We start from the raw sequence: 11,360 nt of genomic DNA on the forward strand, positions 1-11,360 counted from the left end.
CCTCTCCCCTCTGCTGCCCGCTCCCACCTGCCTCCAGGCCGGCTCCCGGGAGCACCGCGGGCGGGGAAGGCAGCAACAGGTGGGCGGCTGCTTTCTGCAGCACCGGTGGCAAACGTGAAACCCCTGCTGGAGCAGCACTGCGCCAAACCCACACGGGTCACACGCCTCAGCCACTAGGTCCAAGGCACAACTGGAAGGAATTAGGATACCAGGACATCCACTGCTGACCGGGGAGCAACGGCGCTGCTCCCCGTGTTTAAAGAGCACAAATCACGCGTTCGGAGAGGTTACCAACTTGGGCAGTGCCGGGCCGCGCTCGGACGGCAGCAGCTTTGAGGGCAGCAGGAGGCACGGCCGTGACCCCTGCACAGCCTTGGCACGGCCGGGGCCGGCACGGACAGCGCCTCCCCCGCAGCCCCGCTTCCCTTCTCTGAGGGAAACAACCCACTTTTCCCCGCGAAACCGGACCGGCCGCCCCCGAGGCACCTGCCAGGGCCGCGGGCAGCGGCGGCTGCGCGGAGTCCGCACCGCCCCGGCTGTCCCCGAGCAACTCCGCCGCCTCCCGCGGGTGAGGAACCCCCGGCTAGCGCTCACCTCCTCCGGCGCCGGTCACCAGCACCACCCGCCCGTCGAACCTCAGCCCCGCCGCCGCCATCGCTCCGCGCCACCCGGCCCCGCTGCGCTGCCGGTCCAAGCCCCGCTGCGCCGCTCGGCCCCACTGCCCGGCCCCGGCCCTGGCCCCCGCCCTCCCAGCGCCACGGGGCGGGGAGACGCGCCGGTACTGCGCATGCGCCAGCACCGCAGCCCGCTGGGAACTGTAGTGTGCGGTGGGACGGGACGGGATGGGACGAGAAAGGGAAAGGAAGGGGAAAGAAAGGGATGGGGAATGGAAGGGCTGGAAGGAGGGGAGAAGAAGGGTTGTGGAAAGTAAGGGAAGGGATATGATGGGATGGGATGAGGAGAGGAAGGGATAAAGAAAGGGAGAGGATGGGGAGGGAAAAGTGATCGGGAAGATGTGTGCTGATGTATTTACAAACAATTCTATTGGCGAAGGTATGAATGAGTGTTAACATCTTGGAAATGAGTTTTAATGTCTCTAGTAACTTTGGGCAGCAGGTCTGCTACAGAACCCAGACAGCTTGGCTCCCGAAACAGACAAGGGTCTGCACAAGCTTGAGTTTCTGAACTTTGGGGTAAAACAGTAGGTTCAAGGAGGGATATGTGGTAGGCGGTTCGGGAAGTCTGTACCTTCCTAGTACCGCAGCCAGTGGGGAAAGGAAGAGGGTGACATGCGGCCGGGAATTTAGGATGAAAGGAGGCTGTGCCCTCTGAAACCTCGAGAGAGAAAACCCCGCCGACGTGTGCCCCGGTGGACTCGCTCCCTTTATTCAAACAAAGTTGGAGGACTCCTCTGTCTCCTTTGTGGACACTGGCTTTTCATGGTGTGATTTTCCACACAATACAATGGGATGAGAAGAGGAGAAGAAGGGATGGAGAGGGGAAAGGAAGAGTTGGGGAGGGGAAAGGAAGGGATATGGAGGGGAGGATGGAGGAAGAAAAGGAAAAGGAAGGAGAAGGAAGCAATGCAGAGGAGAGGATAGAGGAGGGAAGGGAAGAGGTTGTGAAAGGTGGGAAGGAGCGGGCTGTCCTGTCAGACATATCCACGTGTCCAACGAGGCCGTTGCCAGGCTGGGTTGTGAGACCAGGCTGCCCTGGTGTAAGACATCACGCCTCCGTTTGAAGTTAATCCACAGTTACTTCTTTTATATTAACCCTACAGTTTATGGTGTGCAATTTTTTTTTTTGCTCTATGTACTATTTCCCTATCCAAATCACTGCTTTCAGCCCTGGTTGTGGGAACTTTCTATATCGAGCAGTTAAAGTGCAGTACACCGCCCTTTCTTTGGCTGCCCTTGTGCGGAGGGCGGTGCTGGATGCAGGTGCCCGTGGGCTGCAGGGCGGCCATGGGGAACAGGCCTGAGATGCCAGTGCCAGGCACAGCATTCCCACCAGATCCAAAGGACCCACCTCAGAGAGGGTGCTGGTGGTGCCTCTCTGGGAACGTTTTTAAGAAAATATAAAACGCCCTTTTGCATTTGTGAAAGAGCAGGGAAGCTGAGGAAGAAACAGCCCTGCAGATGCCCAGGCCGGTGAAGGAGCAGGGAGAGCAGGTGGTCCAGCTGCAGGAACAGATTCCCCAGAGCCCGTAGAGAAGACCATAGTGAGGCAGCCCCTGGAGGTCCACACTGGAGCAGGGTTTCTGGCAGGACTTGTGACCCCGTGGGTGACTGGAGCAGCCTGTTTTGAAGGAATGCACCCTGTGGGAGGGACCCATGCTGGAGCAGTTCATGGAGACCTGCAGCCTGTGGGAGTGACCCCATGGTGAAGCAGAGGAACAGAGTGAGGCACGAAGAGTAGCAGAGTGCATTGTGTTTAGTTGAACCAGCCAGTGAGTTAAGTACGAATGTACATGCTTAATCATTATATTACTGCGGGTATTGTGTGAGACAGTGTTATTCAGAATGTAATTGTTCTGGCATTTCATAGGGACAATGCTTAAATCTGGGGAGTGCTCAGGGAACACAGGGTTTTGTAAGGAACACACAGAATTATTTTTTGGGGAAATCATCTACATATTCCCTCTGCACAGATGAAATTTAGTTCATTATTAAGCTTTCTTGTAAACTTTGGATTATTTCTGGAGCTAATAGAAAAGAAAAATTGGTTTTGCTGCCCGGTTATCTTCTTGGCTGTAAACGCTTTATTGTCTACACTAAAGAAAGGCGATAGTTTCCTGAGTGACAGCTATTTGGAGGCTCCCAAAATAGAATAAATTATAAATCCTTACCTCAAATCATCTGTGGTATTCACTCCTTCAGAAACAGTAGGAACAGAGACGAATGGTCTGCGGTTTTATGACACGGTTCGGCTTGCAGGGGTTTGAAAGCTCCAGCTGCAACTCACACTGTGGGCACTAGAGCGAGCTCGTGCTACGGTAAGACTGCCCCAAGTGCCCACATGCACAGTAACACCCACAGGGAAACGACTGGAAACTACAGAAGATAAACATTTCTGGACGCAGGCAAGGGAACATGCATCAGATAAATAGTCTACAATAAATCACAATTTTTAAGTGTGGGAAATATTGTTGAATGTGCACAGAAACAACCCACTGCACTGGAGGTGTGTTTTTCTGTCGCAGCACTAAATAGCCTCACAACTAATTAAACTTCTGAAGTTTGTCTATGTCATTTGAATGGAGCTCAATAGAAGAGCAAATTTCCCAGCAGTGAGAGGCCCGGTGCAACTGGGTGTGTTTTGCAGAGAGAACACCGCTGATTGTTGTTTGGCTGTGCTGTGCTTGGCAGGAGGAGGAAGCTCTTTCCTGGGGGGGAGGAGGGCAGAGCTGTGAGTCAGATTGCAATTGCTCTTCCTGAGGAAGTAACAGATTGAGGCCTTAATATCTGTGAGCTTTGGTTCAGCCTCAACACTCAATATTTTGTTAATTGTTGCTACAGTGTGGGATTGGGCTCCCACCTGGGAAAAGAAAGGGAAGTCTCCAAGATGCTGTGGGAGCAGCGTCTAGTAAAGACTGGAAATACCCACAAGGACTGAGTGGTCATCCTTACAGTGCCAATTTTATTTGCATAATCTCCTATGTAACCGTATCACTCCAGAGCAGCTCAGATCTGTGGGCACTTCTATAAACAAGTCCTAAGAGAACCTGGTCCATTTTCAGTGCTGGTTCTGTCCAGCACCAGATCTTTCATGATCTTGAGGAAGCCATTTCAGCTCTAGTCTTTCACATTCCATAGTCTTCCATGTCCTGTTTTTTATAGATAAAGGGCTATTCAAGGACCGGACTTACTCTTGAATTTTCCTGGAAGTTAGTGGTTATATGGCCCAAATAAAATCAGTCCATGAGGTACTTCTATAGCAGAATTTGTTCTTTACATACTGAATAAACAGGCCTTGTTAACAAGTCAGGAACTTTTACAGCTACCTTATTTTTGTGCATAGACTGGGATTAAAATCAAGAGAGAGCTCACACTTCAAAACAATTACGAGTTTCCTCAACAGATTGGGGGGTTTTCCTGTAAAACACAAAAGAAAGTGCACTGGAGAAACAGTACATCACTTCTATATTTTATGTTTTTAAAGTGAAACTTGTCTGTATTAAAAAGATGCAAAATACAAAGAACCACTCAGGATGGAAAGGTGTTTGATGGGTTTCCTTAGCAGTCAGCAGAGCTTTGTTCCAAAAGTCAAACAGGTATCAGAAAATTTCTGTTTCAGTCTGAAAAAAGGTATGAGGCTTACCCAAGTGAGGTGACGGTAGGTGGAAACATGAACACAGTAGGTGTCAAGCCACAAATCAAGATCAGGTGCCATAGAGAGTTTTCAATGAGTGTGAGAGCAATAGCAGGATATCCACATTCCAAACTCAGCCAGACAGGGTTTAAACTGGTTGAAACTGGTAACAAAATAAGTGAGTTCAAAAAGAAGGAGCAAATTTGCTTTATTTTGTCTTTTAGTGAGCAGTGTGGACTAACATGTTTGTCATTAACATTTATACTGACATATTAGACATTTTTCACTAGAAAAATTTGCCAAAAAACCCACAGAGTACCTGGTAATACTGACTGTGATGGTGTTTCTTTTCTGTTATGCTTCAATGCCTAGAGCAGGTAAGTTCTTTTTATTAACAGTAAATTTTAATGCTGTGCACTGAAACAAATTTGGTGTATGTTCTAGCATCTTTTGACTAACAGGTTAGATAATTGGGTTGGGCTTTTTTTCTTTTCTAAGTCATTTATAAACTAGGGGATTGCATGTGTTGTGGGTACTGTGGGATCCTTAATCCCCTCGGAAATGGTTTCTACTGTCTGCTCCTGGAGATGGTGAGCACCTTAGAAACTTTTATTCAGGGAGAATAAAAGAATTGACTGACTTGCTTTTATTCTGTATTTTTTAACATTGCTAAAAAATCTTTTTGGATTATAAAGATCATTTTCAAGCACTTTACTTGCTTGCATAATGGTTTTGCTCATGGAGATTTGCAGAGGCCTATTCACTGGGAACAAAGACTTCTCTACAAACATGATTGAAGGGGGAGACATTTCTTGCTGTGGCCAGGAGCTAGATGTCGAATCCATGTTAAAAACTGTAGCACCTTTCACTGAATACTGCAAAAGCATGGCCTCCAATAGATGGTGCCTGCCCATAGCCCTGGTGCTCTATAAGTCCCTGAGGTTTTGAAGACCCATGTTTTCTGCTGGGACCAAAGACACTTTGCTGGCAGCCGGGTCATCCTCCCCATTTCCTCTCTCTCTCTCTGCAGCCATTCTCTGGCTGCCAGTGCAGAGAGGTCATTGAGGGGTCTCAGGCCCTGAGCTGGTCATTGAGGGCTCTAAGCACTGAGCTAGTCACCTGTTTATCTCACAGAAACTAACTGTATGGCCTGGCTCATCATAGTAATTACTCTCTCAGTAAAAGTGTTTAGATAAAACTACTTAGAAACCCCCACTGAGGAATTCTTCATAGCTTGAACATAATATTTCTATTAATTCCTTTCCTCTGCAGGAGCAGCATATAGCAGTATTTCCCTTCCAGCTTGCATTCTCTTGTCTTCTTTTATTTTTCTGTGAGCCTACAGCAATTGGTAAATGGGGTCTTTTTGCCATTGAATCCATTGTTTGTTACCCTCCAAACTTGAAAGGCAGCTTTCCTGATGAGATGTTGGGGAGCAGCCTACTGCGTAGTTAACAGTGCACACATTCTTATGCACCAACTGCAAATGTAAATGCAAACATTTTTATAGCTGTTGTCAACAACACACATCACAGGAGGTCTCATATCCCTGTTTTGGCAAGAAACATTAATTTTGGCATTTGCTGCACATACCACTCAATTAAGTGGAAAATTCATGCAGGGGGCACAAGCAGAGCGCTATAGAAGCTCTCCATTGGATTCCATCAGAGACTTAGGATTTAAGGGAGACCAAAGCTCTGGGTCAGTCAGGGCTCGGTGGACTGCTGAGCAGGTATGAAGTAACACAGTAGTAGAACAAACTTTTGAAGCAGAAACTAGTTGCTTATGCACATCTACAGCTTTGAAAATGCATCCTGTGGTGAGATGTTAGAGAGGTGCCAGCAAAAGGTTATGGTGTTACTCCCACAACACAACCACACTATTTCGTCCTAAATGATTCTTCATGAAAAATCCATTAAATTGGTCCCCTTGAAGAAAAAAAAAAAAAAAAAAAAGACAATAAAAACCCACAAGGACAAAAAACGAGAACTAAAACAAGAAGTAGAAAGACTGGCAAATAACCATATGTCACATTCTGTGGAAATCAGGTGCATGTTTGCACTACTAGCAAGTTACATGTAAACAAATTCTGCACATGAGCTGAATCTTTAGTGAATGGATGGAAGACTTGAAACGCCTCCTGAGAAAACTGATTTGATGCAGTTGCTTCCTGAATTAACAGCCATAGTGAGATTTAGAACAGCTAAAAATTCCAAGAGGTTCTGCTTGTACAGTAACTCCATGTTGAGGCCCTTCCCCCCTGCCATGGGGCCCTGGGAGAGGGGCCCTGGGGGGAGGCACGGGGTTTCCCTGCCCCGGTCAGCCTCATTCCCCGTTGTTGGTTTGTGTTCCCCTGCGTGGGCAAGGACCCTCAGTCCAGACTGTGAGGGTTCCTTGGCAGAGCCCCGGCCATGCGGCTGGAGAAATAAACATCTCTGAAACAGCTATCAAGAATCTGTCCATATAGATTTCTTTCCACGGGCCTCGTTGTCTGATACATCGTGTTGCAGTACCCTCACAGGAACAAATCCAGGCAGCTCCTGTAATGAACACAAAGTGCACAAAAGGTAAGGTACTTTTAAACTGTGCCTTCTAAAATGGCCTCTTCTCTCAAGCTGCCACAAAGGACATTTAACATTTCTTAATTCCAATTTTACAGAAGTTTTCTCTGTGGACAACAGACATTCATTTCCCCCAGATTAACAGCAGAGTTCCTGTCGTCTCTCAGAAATACCCACTCTGCCAGCTTCCATTCCAAACACCCCAAGAATGCAAATGAAAGCAAAACTCCACAGGTTTAGATTGTCTATATTCCATGGTGAGAATTCCTCCCCTACCTAAGTAAAGAACCATTTTAGTCAAGAATACATGAAGTATGGAATTGCCTTCTATCTAGAAGCAAGATGGAGAACAGTCAACCAACTAGCAACATCAATGCCTTTCCTGTAGCTTGATTGTACTCCTCTTCAGCACTTGCTCTCCTATCAGAAATGAGATGAGAAGTCAAAATACCCCAGCCAAGGTTCTCCCAGCTCCAAACAGTAGCAAAGACTAGTTTTCTTTGATATTGTTTTACAAAGGGCCTCCTTCCCTGTTTCCGTATTTTATAGCATCAGCCTCTCAGTTCTAGCTTTGGGGTAAATTGTAGATTGCGGTATCACATACACTGGAAATGTCTTACTTAGCCAAAGTCAAATGCCTGTGCCTGTGCTTACAGCAGGCAGTAGTCCTTATCACAGTGTGGATGGCAAAGCAAACTTAATGAGATCTTTGTTTGATCACAGCCCTTCCTCCCAGAAAAGTGCTGAGCTTTTCTTTCCACTTTTGCCTAGTAGTTTCTCATATGATGGCACAGCAAAAGTACCTTTGGGAGTGTCCATACCATTGCAATCAAGTTAGGCAGCCGGTAAGTGAGACAGCTCTTTAGTTGGGCAAAGAGACTCACTTTAGTTCCAAGGATGAGATAATTTTTCGGTTGCTGAATTATCAAGATCCTTAAGATACAGAACCAGCTCTCTTGAAAGTAACAGCTGATCTCATGTCATGTCCCTGGACCAATGCACTTAATTCCCCCTCTGGCTCAAAGCCTCATGGGGTAATAAACCAGTCAGCCTCTGTCTCTTTTATTTCTGCAATCTCTTAGTAGGCCTAGCAGATCATACATAGTTGTGACTCTCCACAAAAATTAAAGTGACCCCTTAACAGACAAAGCAGAAAACCACAGTATCTCCATTCCGGTCAGTGAAGTAAGCTGAAGACATCAGCTCAGTGCTTCTGGAATGGGGAAAGGCTGTCCTTTCATGTCACAGAAACCCTTAATTAACAGTAGGCTATCAACAGCCAGGGGACTTTCTTCTCAGAACCCTAGCCAAGCCCAGCTACTGAAATAGATTCCCCAAACAAAAGAGTAAATCCTGCTCAAGAAAGCCAAGTAGTTTTTCAACACTGTTCAGTAATGGAGCATAACTACTGCATTTATATTTGCACACAAAAGAAGAGGGGTTGGTGGTATGTGGGCCCTGCTTGAGCTGATTTATTCCATCTGCACCACCATTCTCCCTGTATTACAAAACCCTCACACAACTTAAATGTAACAACATTTTTCATCCACCATTAGCTGCAGCTTGGCCAGAACAATCAACAATAAATGAATTCTAAAAAAAATGTACTTCAAAATGTCCCACAAATATCTTGCAAATGAAGAGCTCTGGGTTGCCATGAGGTGCTAGCGGAAACCGGAGAACAAGTGTGTGAAAAGCCAACAATTCTTCTCTTAGAGTGACCTGAATTTATGAAAACTTATGAAAACCTTCAGAATTATATCCACTAAGAAGTTTCTTTATAGGACACAAAATACCTACTGACTAAGGAAAAACCCCCAGGTATCTAGGAAGCATGATATGATGCACAAGGCCAGCTGCTATTTTGTTTCAGCTCATATTTATTTGCACAATAAAAGCGCATTTAAAACCCAAATATTTAATACAAACTGAAAGAGGAATTAATTTGTCATGAAGCCAATGAAAAGTGTGATTTTAAAATCCACTACTAAGATTTTTAGAGTAAACAATGGAAGGCCTGACATGTAAAAGTAATTTAAATCTAAATCACAGTAACTGTAGGAAGCTCCGCCTTTGTCCTCCACCTACCAAACCAAGACTTTCCCACAGGGGAGAACAACAAATAGCAAATAAGTTTTGATTGCTTGCGAAAGCTGGGCAAGCAAAGTACCTTCTTAATTACATTATTCTTAATCATTATAGTTTGCTTCTTTGTTTGATACTGTGTAATTATGGTATATCCCAAAGTTATAAGACGCCTCTTTTCAATTTGCTCCCTAGTAGAAAGAAGTGCCGTAAGGGGTGTTTCTCCAGAAACTGGTGCTGTGCTAGCAAGTAGAAATTTACAGATGGTTAGAAGATGTACATCAGCACCTGTATTTCCCAAGCTCATAAGAAAAAGTGGGTATTGATTCAGGAATGTCTTGCCCATAAATCTCAACTTTAAAATCAGAAAACAGAACTCTAAATAATAAAACTGAGTACTGAGAAAAGAGGGGCCACTTCAGCAATTTGTAGTTTAAACATAAGAAATCTTGATTTGTTACACAGACAGAGCACTATTGTAACTGAGAAAGGTCTTTGACATAGCCTGTATGGAGACACTATTCCTTTCTTTTTATAGACATTAAAAAAAAATCACGTTAACCTATAATATTAATAGTGTATATGAATTACAAAGCTGTAACATAATTTCAACTGCAGTATGCAAAATTCAGCATGAAAAGATTAGAAAATTAGAATGCATAATTATGTCAGAACTTCTTCCAAATGTAAGTTTTCTTCTGTTGGGTTTTGGTGTCTTTTTTTTTTACAAACTGGAAATAACTACATTACTAAATCTAAGCTTTGAGTAATAGCCACAGTGTGGTTTTGCACAGCAATTTGGTTTTAAGATAAATAGGAAACTTTCCCTTCCCAAAAGAAGTTTCATTTATGTGAAAAACATAGAAGTAAGGTATTACAGAACTTTTTTGGACAACTATAATCTCTTTTGACAGTTGTTTTATCCAGAGCACGGATGTTTGCCACTTAACCATGAATGTTGCATGACCTGCCCAAATCTCAATAAAAAGCAGTTGAGCAGTTGTACCAAAGTATTTCTGCAAATGGATATGCAAACAGGCATCTTCATCTCATTTGTATGAAGTATATCGTCTCTAATACATTCAAAAGCACTTCTGGAAAAAAAAAAAAGGCTCAGAAGTACATGTATTGAAATCACAGCTAAATGCTTACTACACTGATGAGGGTACAGATTATAGCCAAAACAGTATTAACAGCTAAATCAAGATGCAGATTATTCTTTCAGAGATCAAATTACATTGCAAACCCACCACTCCCCCCCTTAGAAAAAACCCAACCAAACAGGAAAGTGGTGTTTGTGTTTTTTCATTAAGTGAAGCAGGTAAAGTGGTCTATCTACTCTTAGATCCTCCTTAGATCCTTAGATCATCCTTAGATGCATACACAATGTAATGTAATCCTGAGGTAAAAACAGTAGGAAAGTAGTTGATCTGTCTTAAGAGTAGTTCAGCTGCTCAGAAGGGCAGGCAAAGGCAAAGGAAAGCTGTGGTACCAGGTCACCAGACAGCCAGTGCTCATCATAGAGAGACCATCCGAGCCCATACAACATACAACTTACCCATCCTTTTCTTAATGCTGTCCTCTCCGTCTATGAGGTGGTGTGGGTCTCTCTCTGCCAGACCCTGAAAATGAGCACATTCTGCTCCCTTTAAGAGCTACATGCAGAATTCCAGTTTACCTTTAAATAGTCACATTATAGCCATTACAGCTAGAAGGAGCTGGAAAGTGACTGAAGCCAACTGCCATGACAATCAGTTCCCTATTTTCTTGGGAAAATGTAATCTCACTAGGGAGAGATATGAGAAAGCAATTGGCCATCTCCTCACTCCATTGTTTTACAGGAATTTATGGGTGGGGTTGGATCTTTTTTTAGAAGAGACATGATTTGATATTTTCCTTTTAGGAAAAAAAAAAAAAAAAAAAAACCCAAAACCCAAATCATCCCGCATCAGTTGCTGAAAGCTTCCAGATTCCTGATGATCTCTGTACCTCCTAAATGGAGATAAATCTCAAGAGAACTCAAAACCAGGAATAAGACTTGTAATTTACCCAATTGTTTCTTTTTGTTTGTCTGTGCATACAAACATAATTAAGGGGTGGCAAAAGTTCCAGTGAATTCCTTCTAAGGCGGCCCACACAAAATGGCCATGATAACCTCCCTAAATTTTGTTTTCATTGTATGGACGAGATCATGTTTGTTTGCATATTGCAAAAGGTATCCAAGGTCTGACTTAGAAATTTTTCAATGCCTCTAGAAGGCTATAAAATTAGTTTTAACTTCCAGAACTTCAACCTGTATTTTGATGGCATTAGGCTTTACATATTAACTAAGTGTTGAAAAGACATTAAAAATATGCAACACATGAGGTACTGAGATTTAAAAGCCTATTATAAAATGAACCT

The 11,360-nt window shown here is 44.2% G+C and overlaps 1 protein-coding gene across 1 annotated transcript in view; it reads right to left on the reverse strand.

The window, feature by feature from the left end:
• The window catches only part of HSD17B4 (hydroxysteroid 17-beta dehydrogenase 4), a 64,693-nt gene extending 63,994 nt beyond the window's left edge, over positions 1-699 (reverse strand). Inside the window, exon 1 of the mRNA XM_048291298.1 lies at positions 595-699. Within this exon, the coding sequence (XP_048147255.1) occupies positions 595-655 (61 nt within the window). The 5' untranslated portion in view covers positions 656-699. The remainder of the gene's footprint in view (positions 1-594) is intronic.
• Positions 700-11,360: the final 10,661 nt, after the last annotated feature.

The sequence above is a fragment of the Corvus hawaiiensis genome, chromosome Z, assembly GCF_020740725.1.
Source record: "Corvus hawaiiensis isolate bCorHaw1 chromosome Z, bCorHaw1.pri.cur, whole genome shotgun sequence".
In the NCBI taxonomy this organism is placed as follows: domain Eukaryota; kingdom Metazoa; phylum Chordata; class Aves; order Passeriformes; family Corvidae; genus Corvus; species Corvus hawaiiensis.